The 23,136-nt window shown below is 39.3% G+C and overlaps 2 protein-coding genes across 2 annotated transcripts in view; one reads left to right on the top strand and one right to left on the bottom strand.

Moving 5' to 3' along the window:
* The window catches only part of gpc5a (glypican 5a), a 110,345-nt gene that overhangs the window by 65,590 nt on the left and 21,619 nt on the right, over positions 1-23,136 (top strand). Inside the window, exon 8 of the mRNA XM_041058450.1 lies at positions 2,944-3,106. Within this exon, the coding sequence (XP_040914384.1) occupies positions 2,944-3,106 (163 nt within the window). The remainder of the gene's footprint in view (positions 1-2,943; positions 3,107-23,136) is intronic.
* Positions 15,334-15,726, bottom strand: LOC121195306 (histone H2B 1/2). The gene has a single exon (XM_041058741.1). The coding sequence runs from the start codon at positions 15,716-15,718 to the stop codon at positions 15,344-15,346; it is 375 nt and encodes a 124-aa protein (XP_040914675.1). The 5' UTR covers positions 15,719-15,726; the 3' UTR covers positions 15,334-15,343.

Here is a 23,136-nt window from a genome sequence, read left to right as displayed (position 1 = left end):
ATATAATTACTAATAATAAAGAAGGATGAATCACATATGAATCCCTGTATGTAATAATAGTCTGTGTCAAATAAAGGCTATGTTCTCTCCTAAGCTCAGGTTAATAAAATCCATTATTTGAAAGTAGTTTGTAGAGTTTGGTATAACTTAGTAACTTAACTCCATATAAAATCAACATTAAATCTTAACACCTATGGTTGACCAAGGACTTGCAGAAAACGTGCCATTCATAATAATCTCATGTAGGGTTAGCTCTTAATTGGTGCTGAAACTTTATAAGAAAATGACCAATTACAACAAAATCTCTGTGTTCAGAAAGTTCATACTTGGCTTATTTGTGTGCGGGGCTGGTTTGTAATTGGTATTATTTGGTCGTCACGAACTGTCCACACACCGCAGTAACAGCCAGAGGCCTGCCCAAGGGTGCTGCTCAGAGCTGTTTCTCATCTGGAGATGCATTGAACGAATCAGAGCACCTGTCTCACAGCCAGTGTTAGACAAAAGCCTGTGTCATCCACAGAAGTGAAGCTAATAACACAGGCTGTTCAGGCTCATTTCATTGTTTGTCAGACAGAGCGTTACAGCTGTTCAATACAATCGGACACACAGTAGTTACTCCCCTGACCCAGAAGAGTAAAAGAGCTGAGTACTCTGCTGATTGACAGGCTTGGTCACACATGATAAATGTTTCCTCAGCTTTGAAACATAAGAGTTTGCTGTGAAATATCATGAACTAACAAGACTTGATTAATTAATTAGTACTGTCTGAGTAACCACACAAACCAAAACACATACTTAGGTCTTCTTTAAATTTATAAAAAAACATTTTAGAAATCCTAAATTACATGTCTGTACTCCACGATTTACAGTTCAACTTTGTGAATATGTTATGTTTACACAGAACCATTATTTTACTATTTTATTACTACTGGTGAGGCCATTTTGATTTGATATTACTGCTCTCTTATCCCCTTCTTTATGGTAACTCAGTTTTTTAGAAGCTGCTTTCATTTCATTTTCAGATCAGAAGAACAGAGGTCAGCTCAACTCTCCTGCGATTCTCCTCGTTCATTACAGTTTCTAGAGATTAAAGTTGTGATTGGAGATTTGACCTAAGGTCATGTGATTGGGTTCATCTGTGTATGTGTGAATGAAAGCTGCACTTTTTCCTCCCACATACTCATACACGTATGCACAGGCTTGTTTATACATTCATCTTAAGCTTTAATCTCCTTGTAAACCACAAATAATTGAGTCTTAAAGCTCAGCTGTCATATTGTCTTCCATAAGCAGAGATGTTGTTTCCTTTGCAAATTGCGTTTAGAGTTGACAGCCTTTGAACTCCACATACTGAGCCCTCGAGTAGTGAGACTGTCCTGTAAAGCATGAGCCCGTAGGTCGCCTGTGTAAGCAGGTTGCAAACATTATACAAACTAGTTACGTTTTATTGTTAGGTGACCTCTAGCAGCTGTAGTAATTATGTCGGGAGCAAAGGAGGAAGTCAGGCAGTGTGCAGAGTAACAAAGTCCATGTTAGGAGGAGGATGGGGTGGACAGATGGGTCGACAAAACACAGGATTTTCACACAGGAGACTGCTGCTCGGTGCCTGATAGTTGTGATGTGTTCTTTGTTTTGGTTTTTTTTTCCTCAATGACCGCTCCACAACCTTCACAACCACATGTTTATTAGTGTAACCATGCTCCCATGGGTCATAGCCAAAGGTAGGGACAAGCGACCTGTGTGGTAGTTTAAGTTGGCGGACTTGCGAGCAGTCCTCTGCCTCCAGGACAGTGAATCTCACAATGTTCAGACCAGGCTGATCTTATGCACCATGGAAGCTTATTATTCCACATAATGTATATTAAACGTTTGGTCTGATTTCTGGAATAATTTGATAGAAAATCACACAAATTACACACATGGAGGGAACTCTTAGATTCCCCAAACCCTCGTATTCTCCATCTTGAAGCTTGTCATTATTCAGGAGCAGACACTCTAGACAGGCTAATTACCAGCACAGATATGTCCCAGCTCAGCCATGGCAGCAGCCCTGACACTTTTGCTCCCTTGCACTGAACCACAACAGTAACTGATTAGCATAGACACTACCTTTCTGATCAACACAAAGCATTCTCTCTTGTTTCCAATGACGTACCATGAATTTAAACGAGCTAATTAGCGTATGCATTTCCCCTGGTATCGAGTTCACAAAGTCTTTGATTACGATTCTCCTGCACACCAGTACAGCAGAGAGTTTAGTTGCCCTGCAGGCCAGTGAAGCCGAGAAGGGTGAGCATCATGTAACTCACACTGTTGATTCATTAAAGTGTAGTTTGTAGGTGGTGGCGATCAGGATAATTGTTTACGCTCACAGTCATTTTGATAAGCATTCATTCACCAGCCTAAGAATGTTTATTTTATGCTTATTATTTTAGTTTTTCAAAAGCAAAAAAGGAAAAAAGGAAATTTGACAATTTATTTTTAATATTAAAATTTCATTTAAAAAACAGGATGCAGCAAAAATCTGGGCAGATTTCTTTTTTAAAGAATGCCATTTGCAGTGCAGTCACTCTGCACATTCTTACTTTGCTATTACCTAGAGGACTGCAGCTGATTAGCAGCATAATCAGCAGCTCTTTTGCATTTTCTCACATTGTTTTTCCTCTTCATTTTCTGAAAGCATATTCTGTACTGTCCTTGCCATTAGAGGACCTTGTTCACTGTATCCTGCTGTGAATATTGAATGTGAATATGACATGCATATGATGTGGATATAATTATTCTTGCAGCAGGAAGCACAGCAAGTTGTAAAGTGAGGGCAAATAAACTGAGAGCATAAAACGCTTCACTAGTTTACATTTCTTTAAAAAAAAATAAAAACAAAAGCGGGGAATATTTCTAAACTACAGATGTGTTTTTTCTGTATTTCTTTGTCACAACCAGCTGTTGCAGGGAAAGTCCATTCCTAAACTGGGGTCACTAGACCAGATTGAAACAGGCAGTGGAGACACGGAGGGACGTTTCAGCGGCGACTGTGACGATGAGGACGGTTGTGGCGGTTCAGGTGCTGGTGAGGTTAAGAGGAAAGTCTCCAGAGTCTCCAAAAGTAAGTCTCATTCTTTTGTAATTTAACTGAACAATTAACCAATTAACCATGTCATTTCCCAAGCAACCCATATTGTGCCCTAAGGAGGCAGAGTTACATGGCAAGAATATAACATTTGAGTGGGGATGCACATTTATATTGTATAGGATTGGGTGTAGTGGTTTAAATTGGGATAAATGCTTAGATGTAGGATGGGATGTTTGTGTCTACCTGCCCAGGGACTACAAATGGAAAGTAGCCAGTAGCTACATCTGGAACAAGGTATCTCTTTTCTTCTTATGAGTTTAAGGTTTTTTGCACATGGTCCCATACAAAATAAATTCAGTAAACTACAATAAACTTAAAACACAGAGGTTTAAAATCATATAACACAGACTTACAATGAATGAGATAAAAATAGGAGCAGAGTAAGCATGTCCACAATGCACATCACATCAAAAGAATGAAATAAGATTCATAAAGTAATGGCAATAAATACACCATAACATTTAATACATATGCATGTTCTTTTACTTTTTAATTTTAAATGCATGTATTTAGTTTTGCCTTTTACCGTCTTTCTTTTTTTTAAACCAGAAATAAAGCTAGTTTTTGATCAGTGAAGGCCTTCAAAGGTGCAGTTGCATAACACTATATTTTAATAAGACTTGCTCCAGTCTCCATTTTATGACAACCATAATAATAGTCATTAAAGATAATAGTTGCTATGGGGACATTATTGCAATCAAGCCCCGTTACTTTATAAATTATTGAAATTATTGCTCCCCAGACGATCAGTAACCCCTGATGAATCACAGAGGCAGAGCTTTCCTCTTCATTTTGTTACCTTTCGCACTCTCCTCTCCTCTCAGCACATGGCTTCCTCCCTCTTCTTCTACTCTCCATCAAACATGCTAACAACCTGATTAATCACCTCTCTCATTTTGCCCATGGTGACAGTGAGGATGGGGTGGGGGGTTCATCCAAACAAGCTGTTCTATTCGTGTAAATGTTTCCTCTACTGCTTGTCAGTCTGTCTCAAGGCTTCAGCAGCTTGGGCTCAGGAAGCTGCTTAACAATTGCTCATCTGAGGCTATAGGGAGGCTCTGACATTTATCACCCATTACAGTGGAGCCGCCCTTTCCTCGTCGTAGGCCAGATCAGCCTGTCTCCCATATTTATGACCCACTGTCTGTTCTGACCTCTGTCGAGCATCAGTCCCCTGTAGCCTGACCCTCACACAAACACTAAGGATTCCCCACCTGAACCAGACCTCTGGTCAGTCCCTGCAGGATTGTACAGCTTTGTGCTTTTATTGCTACAATTTTTTTTTCTTTCTTTTTTTTTTTTTTTTTTTAGTGGCTGTTTGGTGGTTTGGTGTAGGTATTTTTCTTTGGGTTTTATTGTTGTAATATAATTAAATGGATTAGTGAGATTTGCAAGCCAAGGATAAAGCAGTGCTAAAAACATCATGTTCTATTGCTGTTCCACTGAAAAAGAGCAGCTTGAACATACAACAAATATTTTGTGTAATTACTAATCCATTGTATTTTATGAACAGAAACAAAAGTGTGTGCTCAAATCACAATGAAGAAAAATACTGCAATCTGACAACAGTCTTAACAAAGCCTTAACAGTAGTAAACAAATAACATCCATCCATCTTAATGTTTTTTTTTTTTTTACCTAAAATGTTTTTTGTATTTATTTGCTGGCACAGTTTAAACAGAAAGTAGAATACAGGAGGTTTAATCCAAAACACCTCTTCAGCCTGTAGGAGTAAAAAAAGGTCACAGATAAACAAGCAACCCACTGTCCACTGAATCATTCTCCACCGTCACTGTAACTAAAGTAGACACATGAAACTGTCAGACACTAACTGGTGTATGAGACAGGTTAATAAACAAGTGTTAAACCCGATTATATGAGAATGTTAGTGATGAAAAAACACTTGATCAAAAACCGGAGTCAAATTCCTTGTTTGTACGCACGAACTTGGCCAATAAAACTGAATGATTCTAATTTATGTAAGAACCGATCTCCATACAGACCAAATTGAACTAGTTTTCATACAGTACATATTAGTGTGAAACTGTCTTTAAAAATTATTGTTGCAGCACAGATTAGATTAGTTCAGATACAAACTCAGCTGAGCTTGGCTCCGATATCTGTTACAGGGGTGTAACAATCCTATGACAGTTCTGTAGCAACAGCTATCATCAAAACCTGTGTTTGGGTTTGGGTTTTGATAATTCCTTAAACTTCAAACAGTTACATTGGAGCAATAGAAGCAAACTATAAACACAACTCTGACAATGTCAACACATTTTAAATTGATATGGTGAACTTGTAAACAAACAGTTAAGCATTTGCCTATTTACACATCCAGTAGGTACAGTGAAACATTATTATGTTAGTGACGCTCTCTTTTTAGCTCATTTTTTGGTGTTGACGAACTCCTAAGAGAAATATCTGGTTCTTTATCTGCTAAATGGTCCACTATATTCACTATCTAACTGTATCTACCTGCTGTTTGGTGCTGGGGCAGTCAGTGTGCAGTGGGTTTTTAGAGCTTTTTCTCAAGCAGCCTGCTGCAGCCAAACCAAAATGGTAAAATTGTTACCGGACAACAACGGGCTGAAACTCACTTTAAAGCTCTGTAAAGCTGAGGACAGCTGCAGATTCAGATGAAAATTTCTCTGTAGGTTCAACAATATGAATGTCTCCTTTCACACTGTCATTTAATGCATTGCTTCTCTAAAAATATTAGTTATAGCTTCTTTAAGGAACAGGCAACCTGAATAATGTTGCAAGTTTAATGAAAGCATTGACTAAAGTCACTAGAAGTTGCCTGAAGACATGATATGCAAATAGCACACTGATTGGTTTGCTGCAGCACTCTGCTCTCAGTGCAGGGAGAGGATCTTTGCTATGTCTAAGATACACTATGATCATCACACTTGTCCAGATCACACAAGTGACTTGACATCAGCTGTACTGAATTGTCACCACATGCTTGAGAGTTAACCCCTCAACATTCTTCTCCATGGATGGTAAAAATATAATTACTTCAGTTTTATTTGTTGCTAGAAATACAGTTGAGTCCTGAGAAGTTATTACATCTGACTGTAGCAACAGAGTTGATAAATTGGCTACCATGAGGCTAAACCACTGTGGTGGAGATACAGTATTAATGACCATTGTTAGTTTTATTCTAGCCTGTGTGCAAAACTTCAAAACAGAAAGCTGAAGAGACAGAAATACAATATTAAATACAACTACACACCCAGAAACAAATGCAACCACAGGATCAGGTAAAAAAATCCATGAAGGTGAGATAAACAAACACGTGATAAACAAACTGAGCTGAACATAACTATCATTGTGGAATTATTCAACAATCATCACAGGAAAAGTGGGAGAGATTGATGCTGAATAATGTAGTGTGAAAAATATGTAATGTGGAGGTTTCTATTCTGATCTTTAAAGTCTGAGTTTTTATTATGTTTTTATAGCATTTTCGGGTTGTCCATCCCTCTGTCCATCTGTCGTCTCACGAACGCGATATCTGAATGACGCCTTGAGGGAATTTCCACTTGGACTCAAGGATGAATTGATTAGAATTTAGTGGTCAAAGCCCCCCGTGATGTAGATGAGCCTGGACAGATGTGGATGTAAACTGCACTGTAATGTTGATGTAAACTGCACAGCGGATTATTGGTTGGCGGAGGCATACAACCGCAATTTGGTAATTCTAGTTAAATCTTAGACTCAGACACAGAAGGCACAGGACTGTGTGATATATTTCCAGCTGCCATTTAATGGCAAGCGTTCTGTCTATATAAGTAAATAGAGTGCATTGATGCTGCTATCTCAATGCCAGATACAGAACTTAAACACCATGTATAATTTAATGTGATTCTTTCTCTGCAATTACCCATAATCCTTCTCCTTTGTGTCTTTGATGTTTATCAGCAGAACATGCTGACGATAGATCAGCATGATAGGGAAATAAAATGGGATAAGCTCAATACTGACAATACAAGCCTGATTTAAAGGATTATCCTCATTAAGTGGAATTGCTGTTGTGTGAGAATGTTATGTGTGTGACAAGAAGCAACAATGTGAGCAGTTCATCCTTTAGAAATATTTCAAGGATTTTTGAATGGTTAGCCATTGGAGCAGGGTAGTATTTACTGCATTGTCCTCCAGATTGCTGAGCCACCTGACTGACTTGCTGTTTTTGTAAAAATACAATTAGATCTTTTTGCAGGAACCCAAGGAATTACTGAAAGCACACAGTGAAAACAGAAAACGATAGATTGACTTCACCCCGTTCAACAGACTCAGGAGTCCAAGACCTAATAGAGCATGTATCCAAGAACTTTCATGCATTTTCTTCCCACATCAGGCCCTGTTTTTGCAGTTGTTGCACACCACCTGTTACACACATGACTTTTCCTAAATTAAATGAAATAATCATTTAACACTAATGAGAACTAGTGCCTCAATGTCAGAACTAGTCTAAGATCACATTGACGTGTATTGCTGGATCATAATTACTAATTATAACAGACATAACTGGAATACTCTTAAACAAAAGCTATAATCATATTCTTCCTCTGACTGTGTGCTTTGAGTAAGTGTAAAAGGGTTAAACGCCCTTATTGCACAAATTCAGATCTCAGTGTAATTAGACACGTTTACACTCCCAAATAACAGCGAGAAGAGAAATTTTAGCTTTGATATCCAGAACTTCAATTTGGTAAATAAGGTGAAGCAGAAAGGTCTCAAGTAGTTGGGATGAGACAGTTCACTGGCACCTGATGAGATAATTACACACCTGGTTTAATCACATAAATACCTTGCTGGGTGCAACTTCGAATATAATAAATCCAGTTTTGCCATTTTAGCCATGGTGGCTTATTAATCAGTTGTGAGATAATAGCCAAGTCTACAGTCACGCTACAGGCTCTATGGGGCTGTACTTAAGCACAGTGCTGCTTTAGGCTAAATGTTAACGTCGGCAGACAAGCATGCCATGAAGATATTAAACAGGTGTAATGTTTACCATCTTCACAACTTAGTTTAGTGTGTTAGGATGCTAAACATTTGCTAAATTTATGGCACTCCAACCAGTAATTGTTTGGGCATTCCCTCAAAACCACAAAGGTGAAACTGCTGTTGGCACTAGCGGAAAAGTCAGGTATTCACTATAGTTATCAGGATTTTTCTTCTGGGAACCTTGAATATCTCTGCAGAATCTTGTGCCAATCCATCCAACAGATGTTTTGATATTTCTCTGGTTATCTGAAAGTACACTTTGATGTACTGCTGCTGTAAGATGAAATGTCAGGGGATCATTAGGGTCATTAGGAGTCATCCTCCTGGGACTATGAGTGTTCATAGAAAAATTCATGGCAATCTATCCTATAGTTTTTGAGATATTTCAGTCTGGACTAAAGTGGTGAACCGAACAACTGACATTGCATCCCTAAAGTAAAAAAAATAGAGTTTTTCCTCAGCTTCCCTTTACCTGATACTAAAATCTTAGATTTCTGTGACCTGTCCACAACGCCTGCAGTGCAGAACAACTAAGAGGTTCTTTCATGCTCCAACCCCAACAGGCAGCTCCAGGCCTCTTATCTGGCCTGGCATGGTTTAGCTGCAGACACTGTGATTGCCTGCAGCGTGAACATTGTACTGCAGAAAGATATCTGTCAGACACAGTGGCAGCACGAGAGACACAAATCGATTTCTAGCAGGTAAGCACAATGAAGGGAAGGGCAGAGGCCCCTTTAGCATGAGTCTTATTAATTAATAGTGTCTCAGCAGAAGAGTATTTGATGTTATCTGAGTTTCTCCCTCATAGTCCAGTGGTAAATGAGTGGTGAATCTAGCTGTTACTTCACTTCACTGTCTAATATTAACTGATAATGGGCATAACAACATTCACCAGGGATACAGGTCACAAGAATCAGCACACATTTAGTAAAACCAATTTTCTGTCATAGTTTACAGTGTTGTATATGTTCTAACTCTAAATGAGAGGGAATTACATGAAGGTCACTTTGTTGGACATATACAGTAATAGGCCTATCACTGGGAGCCGTTTTGAGTTTTCCTAACAGGCCCTGTAATACTTGGCTGTGCCTATTAGAAAGATCTTTATCCTCATTACATTACAGTCAAATTAGGTCACCTGCTGTGACTCCTGCCCTCCTCTGTGCCAGTGATAATGGGATCAAAATCATTTACAGCTCTTGAGCTTTTGACCAGCGAGCTTTACTGGGTAGACTCCTAGGTTGTTTGATTATCACTCGATTAAATTAACCTGCTGAACTAATTAACAACTAAGTGATTCATCAAAGACTTTTGTGTCTCAGAATGACTGTGCTATCATACCTTTACAAAAAGTGTAGTTTAAACTGCTGCTGTAGCTGTTGTTCAGTATTATGTTGTTATAGCTATTGTTGAAATACGACGGTTTAGGCTTTGAGGCTCAAACTGGAGGCCGATGTAAATACATGTTTGGTTAAAAGAGTAATAAAGTAACACTAATTCTCAGAGGGTAATTGACCTAAAACCAAACGATTGATGTCTGAAACTGCAGTCTTTTAGAACAGGAACCAGTCACCATTACAAAAGCAAATGGGTCCTGAAATAATCCACACCCACTGCTTGAGGAAACTAATAGTGCTGCATTAATGCCAGGCAGCACAAATGAACCGTTTACTAAAAGCAGACTCGCTCCCTGACTGTCTAACACAAGGCAGGACAATAATGATCATGAAAGATCCCCACAAGGGCATAGCACCATCCAGCTACCATCCAACATGGAAACTCCTGTCAGACATCAAAGTCTTGAAGCTGAAGGGACAAGCATGTCAATACATGAGCAAAGCTCAGCGGGGGATTGGGAACAACAGTAGAGGCCCAGTGCACAAGCTACTGAAGTCAGAGCTGTCACTGCATGAATGCAAGTTGAAACAGATGAACCTGAGCACAGTTTGGGTTTTACAGTGGTGGAAGAAATATTCTGATCTTTTCCTTAAGTAACAGTAGCAATGCTACACTGTGAAAATACACCATAGCATGTAGAAAATTAAACTGAAGTAGATGAATATATCTTTAGCAAAATATAAAGTATCAAAAGTAAGAGTACAACAACAACAAATGAGTTGTTGTTTTACATGTGTGAAAAGTTTCCACATGTACCGCACAACAGTGGTACAGAGTTGCTGCAGTTGCCTATTTATTAGGTACACCTAGCATGAACTAATGCAATCTAATACAACAATCCTGCTATAACTCCTACCTCTGTGAAGGTTGTAATATTCAGTTTTATTGAAACTGGCATTTCATTATTTTATACACCCAATTTGTATTAATGAAGCAAGGCTAAATAACTAAAACGCCCCTCTCTGAAATGCATTTCAATTCAACAGCACCACCAACAAATCCTCCCTAAAAATTCTCGCTGTTGTCATATTGAGTTCACCCACATTACTCCAGTGTAGTCTGGATGAACAACCGTGAAGCCTAAGACTCAGTGCAGCACTCATGAATTCTTGAAACATCTTGCAGTAGACAAGGTCAACAACACACTAAGAGACCATTGAAAACTCTGTGGAATTGTGGAGAAAAATACTAAATACTGCTCTTGAATTCGACAAATTTGTGCCGCCCCTGCTGCTGTTCTGCGTAGGCTTAAACCCCTTTCGGTGAGATCACCATGAAGACTGGACACAGCTTCACAAGGGGGCCTTAGCCACCTCGTCTGCATGCAAGCCATCAAGCTGAATGATAAGAGGGTCTACAGCAATGACACTGGAGAGCCATTTGCAGCAGAAAAATGTGACTGGGTGGAGGCAAATGGAGGGAGAATAATTGGACCTGAAGGGGTTGAACTATCAGACAGCCAAATAACAGACTGGAGACGGGACAGCTGCAGGAACCTGAGGCCAGATGGATAAATGATGAGTATGCACAAAAACCATGTGTACACCATTTCCCGGAAGAAAATGCAGTGAGACTATGTGCGCTTCATTCATACCAGCAACATCTAGGGTACATAAGTATCACCTGAATACGAACGGTTTGTCCTGGTGGTTAGAAAAGAACACCAAAGCTGTTCAGTTTTGGAAACAGAAAATCCCCACACTGAATGAAGGATTCTATCCGAAGTCCATCACCCTCTACTGTGGCTGGAGACAGTCGAGGTGACCGTCAAGGACACTGTATGAAACACAAAGCACTCATGAGTACATTAGTAAAATGGCTCCTGTCATCGCAGATAGATGAGGTGGCTGCCAGAGATTGCCAGAAAAAGACACCATCTGCCATTAGAGGGTTTCAGAACTTATGGAGCAAATGATTTGATGAGTATATAGTCTTAATTCAGCAATTTTGGAAAGTTATTCTGTCCCATAGACAATATTTTGATTACATTTTTGCAAGTGCAGATAGAAAGATGACTTACAATTTTCCATTTAGACATTTGCAAGTTATTATGATGTTGATGGTATTAATCACTATGATCTAAAGTACTTTTTTGTTTCAGTCTAAAAACAGACAACAAATTACTTTGGTTTTAATGTTAAATTAAATGTCCTGGAAACACCCTACAAGGTTCAATTAAAAATGATTGGCCTAATTGAAATGGGTGGTCCGTTACTTATGACCATGCTTCATAATGATGAACACTTTTGTAGCAGCTAGTGTTTGGATTGCACTTTGTTTGAGCAGTCAATTTCATTTTGTATACCACAGCCAAACAGTTTGGATTCTCAAAACTCGGGCAGAAATAAAACCACTATATCCGGTGGATTTAACTTGAGCTGAAAAACCTGAGGGTAAATATTTCATTCGAGACCTCACAGTTCAGGAGTTATTGGCCAAGCATACGCACTATTTCTCATGACAGCACTGCCTGTTCTATGTAACTTTTGCAGCTTAAATAGGGGTGGAGAGTTCTGAAATCTCCAAACCAAGACCTGTTCTTCTAAGATCTGTAGTCTCTGTGGTAGACAGTGCTGGTAGACACTCAAGAAAGAAGGGAAAAACTTTAACACAAACCATACAGTCATACAGTTTCAGTCCTATAGGCTTCAACCCTTAACAACTATATGTTTGGAAATACAGAATAACAAAATTTGACTCATATACTCTTAAATTGGCAACATTACCAAAGTAATGAAATAATTTTAGGCTTAATCTGTTTCTCAAAGCTCTCAATTCAGATTCAGAGAACTTTATTGCCATTCCCTTTACGTTCAGGTACGTATTAGGAACTAGATTTCGTATGGGCCTCAGTGTATGTTTCCTTGGTTACTTTACATGTTATATGCTGCGTGTTCTGTATGTTGCTTTCTCAGTTGAATTTGACATGCCCTAGATTACTAAACTGCCCTAGATTACTAAACTACCTTAAACAACATATTAACCCCACTGCCTCCCACTCATCCACAGATTGTTTGAGGTTTTAGCTTCACTGTGGGATTAGTTTATATAATCAGTCTCTTGTGACTCATCATGAATGCCTCCCCCGTTTGCTGTGGGCTTATCTAACTCATATGGATAATCGTGCACCTTTCTCCAACTCAGCCTGCTTTCAACTATTGGAAATGACAGAAATAGTTGTTTTGATCAAACTAAAATTAGGGAGGTAATGTATGCAAAACAAAAGAAGCTGTTCACTTTAAAACATCAGAGACACTATTCATCACAGATATATAAAACGGTGTGACACTGCAATCATATACATATTAACATATTGCCTTAATGCAGGTTTCTACCAAACCAGAATATGGCAATAAGAACCTTGGACAACCTGCATCTATATTTATACTTTTCCAATAGATAATCTTGATGAGGTGAAGGGATATACAGTATGTCTAGTCAGTCATCTATATACAATAACATAAACTGTAGTTCACAGACATAATGTATGACCAGACTGCCTTCTTCTTTTCAAAGACTCCAGGGGTTTTTCTCTTAGTTTTAATGTCCTTGTTCAAGTACACGGAAAAAAAATAAAGATTTGCCGCTGCTTGTTTACGAATAAGAAAAATTGTACCCTTTCACATAAGTAAGCCGTAAGAGCAGACAGATGAAAACATACTGATTAATATCTGCTGTGTATTAACAGATTGGATTCTGTTTCAGATGAAGTACACACAGTGTATGTGCTTTGAACGTCAGCAACAATCTAACTCAAAGCATGCGTGGAGGAATATGAAATCCAATTGCTTTTTGATTTGCCACAGTAAACATAATGACACTTTTATCGTAAGATAATAGAAACCTTGCATTTTCTTTATCATTTCCCTTCCAGGTGTTTGTGGGGGTTTTTTTTAGGCAAAGGTTTTTAACCACAGTAAGTTGTCATTATCTTCAACAGCACATTACTGTTTTTCAATCATTTTTCCCATACCTTGCATGATTTAATGGCTGGCTTAATGAGCTGCGGCTTGCATGTGGAAGGACATCTCATTGTGTTAATGAACCATGAAAAGGGCAAGCACACATCGTTGTGTGAACTGTTTTGATAATCAGCTTGGTGTCAGACACACAGCCTATCTATCATAAGTCTGCTCTATCAATAAGCACAGATGCTGAACGTTTCATTAAGACCACTTACTCTCTGATGGACCAGCAACCAATCGACTCTTCCTTCTGCATGTCTGCCCCATCCTGTCCAGCTTTCCTGTCCGTGTGCTACCAAGCAGATGCTTTTAAGGCTTGACTGGACACAGTTTCACTCTTGCAATATTTCATCAATTGTTTGTTTATAAAACTCACTTTTTAATCCTTATTTTCTAATATCAACAACGCAAAGTCCAGACTTTGTCCCCAACATTTGCTCTTTAAACACAAAGTACAGATGTGTCTGATGTGCATGTCTTTTGTTTTGCATGTGCCATACATACAAACCATAGCTGGGAAAATGTGTGCACCAAATTACATGGTGATCCATTCAAGTAGTTGCAGTGACATTTTGCTCAAAACTAAAAATGGAAATCACCAAAGAGATCACCAAAGAGATCACCAAAGTCAATAGGATTCATCCTCTGAGGACCATCAATGTCTGTACAAAATTTCAAAACAATCAGGGGAAGTGGTTGTAACTGTTCTAAAATCCACTTCACGTACAAAAACATGAATCATCCTTTTCTTTTTCAGAAAGAATAGAAAGAACAGAAATGTAGTCTTTCTTTGGAAAACGCATTTGCAGTTGATTACCACTGTAATCAATTATAATGTACCATTGTCAGCCACTTTTCCCTACAGAATTATATATTGCAGCTTGTGGCAACATGAAAGTAGACTTTGCATTACCCACACCACTTGTCAGCATGGTGACATATGACAGGCAGGTTTTGTCTCCTTCCTCTTCATGTCCTCTGAAAATTTCACTCAGCCTTCATCCTCAGACCTCCAAGGTCATCCTTAGATGTGCATCAGCAGCCCTGGCAGACCCACGCGCTGCTCTCCCATCATCCCTCCTCTCGGTCTGCCTGACCTGCCAGGCAGAAAAAAACCTATCTACTGTATGTCTGCTGCAAAAGCCCTCAGCTCACCTTTTTTTTCAATTGTATGCATACCCACAACCACATTTATACACAAGCATGCATGGGCACACATACACACTCACAGTCCCACATACACACTCACTGACAGAAACACATCAGGTGAACCGGTGAAAATCTGAGTCGCCCAACAGGAACAAGGTGCCTCAGTCTACTCAGACTGATGTTTGGTGTTGACCTTCAGTGAAATTGGATGAGAAATAATGGAAAATGCTGATATCCAAGCAGGAAACATTGCTGCAGCAGTTTGATGTTTGTCATGGTCACAAATGAAGAGGACAGGTTTGATGTTATGTTTTGAGGTTAAATTGTGGTTGTGATTTATTGCCCAGCAGCAGTTACATCATTAAAAACATGATTTCTCAATGGGTAATGAAAAAAATGCACATAGAATCCTTCAGTTTAATCTGCCTTCGATTGCTGTGTCCCACATCTGAATCACTGCACTGGAATAAAAAATGGCTTTTTGTGGCGTTCAGGATGCATTATAAAACTCTCCATTCTACCCAGTTTCACAGATCATTTCTTTTTTGGAGCAATAGTGCACATAAACAACATACTCTTCAAATGTGTTGGGTATTTGGGGATTAGTTGTTCCATCCCTGTTGTTTTTTGCCGTAACTCAAATTAAGATAAACACATTGATGAGAGTGCAGCAGCACAGCTGTTTACTTGGAGCTGGTGTACTTGGTGACAGCCTTGGTGCCCTCAGACACGGCGTGCTTGGCCAGCTCACCGGGCAGCAGGAGACGCACGGCGGTCTGAATCTCCCTGGAAGTGATGGTGGAGCGCTTGTTGTAGTGAGCCAGACGAGACGCCTCAGCGGCGATGCGCTCAAAGATGTCGTTAACAAACGAGTTCATGATGCTCATGGCCTTGGAGGAGATGCCGGTGTCGGGGTGGACCTGCTTCAACACCTTGTAGACATAGATGGCGTAGCTCTCCTTCCTGGTCTTTCTTCTCTTCTTTCCTCCCTTGCTGGCCGTCTTGGTCACGGCTTTCTTGGAGCCTTTCTTGGGCGCGGACTTAGCGGGTTCAGGCATTCTGCTGATTTCGGATATTACAGCAATTTCCCCACTGAGGGACTAATAAAGGATTTCTTATTCTTATTCTTATTCAATAAATTAAAAATATCCCAAAGAGGGTCATAAAATTTACATGATACAACAGTAATTCAGGTTTTTTTTGTAAAAGCCCTGTGTTCCTCCAGTTCAGTTTGTGGTCTACACTAAAAGGACATTTATTCAAATTGAATAGTCCTTTCTCTTCTGTGATTTAATCATCACTTTAAAATAGTATGTAAAAGGGAAAATAGATTAATGCAAAAAAAAAAAAAAAAGCATTAAGTATATGTCAGAGCATCACTGTTGGATTACTTACCTTTTTGATTCTGTTGGCATTTGAGTAAAAAATCACTTTCCAGCCATGAATTCACAAGCTATTTTGTTACAAATTTTTGGTTCATGCTCAGTTGAGAGCGTCACTCAGTTTCTGCAAATCTTGTGGTAATGTGTTCACGCTGCAAACCTCCCACTGCAGCTCATCTGAAGGGTGCTCTGTTTGGTTGAACTCTGGTGACAGTGAAGGCTGGTGGAGCAGACTTAAGTCTTTGTCACTTTCTTGGAAGCTTCTAGAGATAATGAGTACTTTGTAACATGGTCCATTATCCTGCTGGAAGTATCCTTTTAAAAAAGGGCAGGCTGTGGCCATGAAGGGATGATCCTGGTCAGCAGCTAAGGATGGAGTAGCATTTAAATGATGCTCAGTTGGCATTAAGGGGCCTAATGTGTGCCAAGAAACACTAATCACAGAATTACACCAACATCATTAGCTTGTTCCTCCAGCATAGACTGGATAGATTCAGGACACTATTTAAAACAAATTCCCTCTCTGCTGTCAGCATGTTGCAACAGAAATCATTTTGAACTTGGCAAAGGTTTTCCGTTATTCAATCATTTAGGTTTGATGAACATATGCCCTCTGTAGCCTCATTTCCTTCTTATTAGCTGACAGCAGTGGAGTCTTGCAGGGCCTTCTGGTGCTACCACCCACACATTTTCAAGGTTCAACAAGATGTGGTACAGAAACGCTCTCCTGCACCTCGCTGTTGTGCTCCACTTTTATTCATGTACTTATGGCCTTCCTGTTAGCCTGAATGACTCTTGCCAATTTCTTGTGACCTCTCTTACTGACGAGATGTTTTCACCTACAAAATTGCTACTGACTGCATATTGCTCTTTACTATTTCACTAGCTTTAAATACTAGATGGTCTGGTGCACACGCTTGTCAGGAGGGAGGCAGCTGCTGGATTTAGCACTGGATTTTCTTTTTTTTCTATTTTTCTGATTAATCAGAAGAATATGAAACTCTCAGAGACAAGATAAATAATATTATTTGAACTAACAAAATGCAGCTTTTTGGGCTGCAGAGACTGAGAAGAACACTGAGTATTTGACAGTGATAACCATCTGGAACAGAAAATGTAACTGTGTCAACAGTACTGCAACCACACGATCATATCAGTCAGATATCAGAGAGCTGATACGTGTCAGTGATCTGTGATCCCCCTGTGGGAGTCACATTTTTTTTCCCCGGGTCTGCCTGCTCGAGTCCCACAATGACTCATTTTCCACGTCAAAGTGATTGAATGTCACAACATTGTGTGCAGCTCTCCAACACTAAACACTCTCACATCTCTCCAATCGCAGTCAATTAATGGGCAAGACTTACACAGCAAAACGTATAAACAGTTACACCTGCAAGCTTCTCTCTGAGCAGTCTTAGGTATTTTCAAATCTCAAAAGTAATGGTAAAAGTAAGAACTATGTATCTGATTATATAACAATTAATCTAATCTGACCTACGCCTTTAGATTCATGCTGTACAATCTGGTATAAATAAGATACAGGTCAATTTGTAACAATGTGATGCACTGATTCAAATATTTCATATAGTACAATTCATCTCACATCCAAATTTAATTAACCCCAGATTTGATATGTATATCATGTATTTATAATTATAAATAAATTAAAAGTCAACAGTTATTCTGCACATTAATTAAAGTATTGAGTTTTGACTGAGGGTTGCTGAAAAGTCCTCACTTTCTCTTTAAATAAAGTAATAAATTCCCCCAAACTAGTGTGTGCAGAGGAGACAATCTCTTTCCCCCTGGTAAACAACAGCAGAAAACACAAATTAAGCGGTACACACACTTTATCAGTATCATTTATCTTGACAAACTAATTGATGATTTATGACTTATATACACATCCATTATATATGCAAGGCTTCACTGTCACTCCTGTTGTCACAGTTTACAAAGATGGAATATAGATAAATCTTGTTTATAGATGCTTTCAAATTCTCCGAGTATTCTGAAAACAGAATGACAGCCTATAGCAAGATTGAGAAAAATGCTGGAACATTATGCTAATATCAGGAAGTTTTTAAAATGTATTAATAGACTTCACAAAGTTTTTCACAAGTTTGTACAGAACCTGATGACCCATGTTATCTCAGCAGGGTTTTACAACGTTCCAAAGAGCTTCTTGTGGTGTCAGAGAATGCTCAGCTTTCTCAGTTTTCAAAACCTTGTTGAGAGGGGTGGAGATCAGGTGACTCTGGAGGAAAGTCCATGACAGTCAGGGTTCCTTTGTCTTTTTTGGTCTTCAAGTAGTTCTTACAAAGCTTTGAGGTCTGTTTCGGGTCACTATCCTGCTGCAGTATAAATCCTTCTCCATAAAGATGCAAACCAGAAGGTATAGCATGTCTCTGAAGAATGGGGTGGTGTAGTCAATTTGATGCAGGTGTCCAACTACAACTACAGAGTAGGCAAAACACCCCAGACTAAAATGTTTTCATCACCATATTTCACTGTGGGTTTGATACACTCTGTTATCATTCTCTCTTGTGTTCATGTCCTTACATACACTCTCTGTTACTGCCATAAATCTCAAACTTGGATTCATCAATAAATAAGACGTTTTCCAGTCATCCACTGTGAAATGTTGATATTTCTTAGCCCACCGCGAGCGGTTGGCCTTGTTTCCCCTCTTGAGAAGTAGTTTAGAAACTGCTACTCATCCTCAGAGACCACTGCAAAACAGCCTTCTTTTGACAATACTTTTACTGATTGGACCCCTGCGTTCTTTATTTAGTAAATTCTGTAACTGCGATGATGTTGGTTTTCTATCCCTCAGGGAACCAAGCTTGATGTATTGATCTTCTGATGGTGTGGTCACTTTTGGTCTGCCTGATCGTGCTTTGGTTACAACTGATCCAGTTTCTACAAAGTGTTTGAGTTCCATGCACTGCCCCCTTAGAAACCTTTAGTCTAGCCATGATCTGACGCTGCAACTTTCTCTTAGTTCTGATGCCTTTATTCCCCTATATCACAATATTAATGATCTGCTGGAAACTTGAGGCACAGCCTTATTTATAAGAGGTGAACACTGACTGCAAGCTGAGCTACTTGAATGAGCCTCTGATGATCCACCTTAGAGTCTTCTGAGCGTATGTTTCAATGGAGGAGAAACAATTCAAGGAAAACTGACTTGTGCAGAAACTTAAATATTATCCTCTTCATTTAACATGACATACCTTCTGGTGTTTTTAACTCTTTCTGAATCCTCAAACTATCTTATGATTTCCAGGTTTATGTGAAAATATTAGAGATTTTCAGTGTGGTCCTAATTTTACGAAGATTTCATCATAAAGCCCATGTTTTCACAGAACATGCACAAGCAAAACAATTTGTACAATTCAGTTTGCTGTAGCAAAACCGATACAGCATAAATCATATGTTTATCCAGCAGTAGAAGAATCCTTTCAGCAAATCAAAACTGAAAATCTGTTTCCCTGTCACACATGTTGTCAACCTTTGCCTGCTCTCCTTTGTGCCACTCTCACACTGTCAGTGCCACCGAAAGAAATCTGTATCTGTGGAAGCTGTGTTTTCATTTTGGCATCCATACAAGCCACACAGCACTACTTACTTCAGTGAAACTTTATCTGGAGGAATGGGTTTGCTTGTTATTCTCATCGTCTTCTCCTGCTGTAACACAAAACAGAGGGTGGTACAGTAGCTGGCACTGCACACTACTCTGAAAAGATTTAGTTTAAATGAAAGTTTTCTAATGGATTGGGTGCTTGCTGTATGAGAAGTGACTCCTAAATATTCGTAAAATAGGCTTTATGCCACTAGATGTTTTGGATAGTGAGCTTGGCAATTGCCAGAATGTTTTGGGGATCCGTTAAATTTATAGGACTGTGAAATCAAAAACGATTGGAAATACTTTATCATTTTAGGTTTTGATGAAGAATAATTGTAGCCTTAATCATGCACCATATTGTCAACTGCAGAGTAAACAGTAGACCCCGGAACCAAGCAACCCAGCAGAGTAGGAGCCTTATTAAAGCAAACAGTTTAACTGTCTTTTGTGCTTTTCCTTGGAGCAGGAGAAAATGTTTTCCTTCTGAGGCCAAAATTCATATTTTCATTTGAATGTCTCCAATGAATGAATGATTGCACAGTGAAAGTCACACATGCCAAAATGGAAGCAGTTGGCACACATAGGAGATTTTTTTTTTACGGTTTCTGCAATAGGTTTTCTTTATTCCTTTTCAATTAACTCTGAGGGGTTGAGGCTGTGCCTAACAATGGGAGAGACATAAAACATTTTAGGAATATCAGATCCTTTTTTTCCTAGAGACCTGAATTACACAATGCTGTATTAGTCTACATGTGTCCACCTCTGCCAAAGCTGTACGATGAAAAAGCACAGTAATAAAACAAATGCACCGGGTGCTTTTGTAAACCTGTTAATAGGGTCAGCTTTTGCAAGCTGTTTAATGGTTTCAGCTTGTTTTCTGCCAAAGAATGATGAGCATTTACTCACCAGTAATTGTTCCATCAAACACAAACACAAGCTAATGTTCTGACTTAAACACACACCGAAGTTGAGTTAAATAAAAGAAATATACTTTGGCCGTCAGAACTGTATATTTATTGTTGAAATGTGCTTGCTTCGGCAAATGCAATGCAGTGGAACTGAATCGTTTTTTTTGTCATCACTCAAGTCCAAACTGCCTGTAGAGTGATCAAAGTAATGCCTCACTGACCTCAACATTTTGCCTGAAATTGATTTCATTGCTACTCACAAACACTTTCTTGCAAAGTGATGAATGAAATAAAAGCAAAGTTAATGATGTGGGTGGGTTTTGAGCAATTAAATTCTCCATTAGGAGCCATGTTGAAAATGTCTCTCGAATTGCTTTTTGAATTTAACTGTAGATATCAGCCTTGGCATTGCCTTTCCTATGTGTTTGCTGGATATAGCCTCCCAAAGCACTACACACTGAAGAGGTCTCATTACATTTCACATTTCTGCCAGCACATGATTGGAAGGATTCCTGTGGATCCTGTGGAGTGATGTTTCAGAAAGTTATGTCCAAATTCAACCCCAAAGATTGTTAAATAATATGAACAGTGTCTTAAATTTAAGAGACTGCTGTTGGTTATGACCCGTCTCACTGTGTGATCAAAGAAGTCTTTATTAAAGATAACTTTTTTATGTTTGCTGAATCCATGGTTTTCATTCACCATGAACTTGTAAAGTGAATAAATCTAATAAATCTGTATTCTGGATTAATATATATATTATTTTATTTAGCACCTATGCCTCCAAAATTTACAGACAATAAAACTGGATCTTTCAGCCCCCCCCCCCCCCAAAAAAAGACTCAAATATGTTATTTGATAACCATGTTCTCCGGAGGGAATGAGGCGGAGATGGGGTGATGGTCCATCAAAGAGTGCTTCCTGTCCTCATCATATCATGCATCTAATCAAATTATTACATTTCAGCTTAGAGTAAACAACCTGAGTTGGATTACTAAAATGATTAAATCACTAAAATGACAATAAAACGAAACTTAGCCTTTATCATAATTGGAATGGACCTCTCCTCAGGCTCAGCTACATTTCAGTGACTGCCAGCTTTCCTGTATTTTAACTTGCACATGGCAAAGATGATGTAACTTGCAAAGTCAAAACAGTCACCGTACACTAGGTGTTACTATGCTGGTGTGAGACTAAAATATATGTATAGCTTGTGCACTGATTAATGACAATAGCCCACATTACTGTTGCAGAGAGGCTGTTGTGCAGAAATAAACGAGAGAGGTGTGACACTGTGAGCACAGTGGCCCTATGAAACCCTGAGATGTAGAATGTAGGCTAGTCGAAAGGTAAACAGAGACCCAAGCACAAATATTCACGTAGGACAAGGGCATATATACATTGTCTGCTTTTTTCTCAGCTGCCTCCACCTTTTTTTCTTGAAAACCTATGGGAAGCGACCACAAGACGGAAAAAAAGCAGCCGCTCTAAAAGCGTGGTGGTGGTGTACTTGTACTAGCCATCATGCTTACAGGGACAAATCCTGGTGGGCCGCTGCATCGGTAGGCCAGTGTACCGTAAAAAAATCCATAAAATTTTTACCAGCCCTGTCTGTCTCTTTACTGGTCCTCTCCCTGTACCTGTCATTCAGGGTGTGCATGAGAAAGTACTGCGTGCAGGTGCCCGAGCTGGGCTCACTGGCCAGTCACAACCAAGTTAGTTAATCTGTGTTCTGTGTGTCTGTGTGTCGTCACTAAATGTAGTGTCAGAAAGTCATATCTACCTCAGGGCTAGAATGCGCTACATGTAATTTCAAATGTTTGAATGCCTTGCTGACCTACAGTACTGGACTTTGTGTGTGTGTGTGCATGTGAGTGTGTAGAGTCGTGAAAATTAAATTGTTGACATTATCAGCAGCGAACGGCTTGGATTCAGCTGGATTGGGAGGAAAGCGATTGAGATGTCACTCCATCCCACTACAAGATAATCTGTACTGACCTTCTGTCGCTTTGGTCCCAAAATGTGTTTGAGTCAGATCAGACTCTGTCACCAAAAGAGGCTACAGTAGTGCTGAAACTGGAAGAAATGATATGATGGTTTCTGTTTTCTATTATAGATAGACTCTTTTTGAGGATCACAACAACATCTATTATTGATCTAAAAAAAGAAAGGTCAGCAATAAGAAAATGTGTAGGATTAGCAACAAATGTAGTGGTTGTAAGTTGCTTGTGTCATTTTCCCCTTGGAGCAGCATAGAGCAGAGCAGAATCTGAGAGGCTGGACATCCATTATCTATGGTGCCGTGGAGGTAGAGAGAGGATTATTTGACTCCTGCAGGTTGAGCTGGCATCCCACAGTTTGCAGACATCAAGATCCATCTCCCTGCTGTCGATCAGAGTCTGGCGCGTGTCTCCATTAGCACCTTGTGGCAGATGTTTTCCATCCACCATCCATCGCTTAGTGTCACACATCCTTAATTGGGCATGGTAATTATCCAATCACACAATATTAAGTGTCCTATTTGTGGAAATGCGGTTGCTGAAAATGAATAGTTATTG

Source organism: Toxotes jaculatrix, chromosome 1, assembly GCF_017976425.1.
Source record: "Toxotes jaculatrix isolate fToxJac2 chromosome 1, fToxJac2.pri, whole genome shotgun sequence".
Taxonomy (NCBI): domain Eukaryota; kingdom Metazoa; phylum Chordata; class Actinopteri; family Toxotidae; genus Toxotes; species Toxotes jaculatrix.
This window is presented reverse-complemented; position numbering and strand designations above follow the sequence as displayed.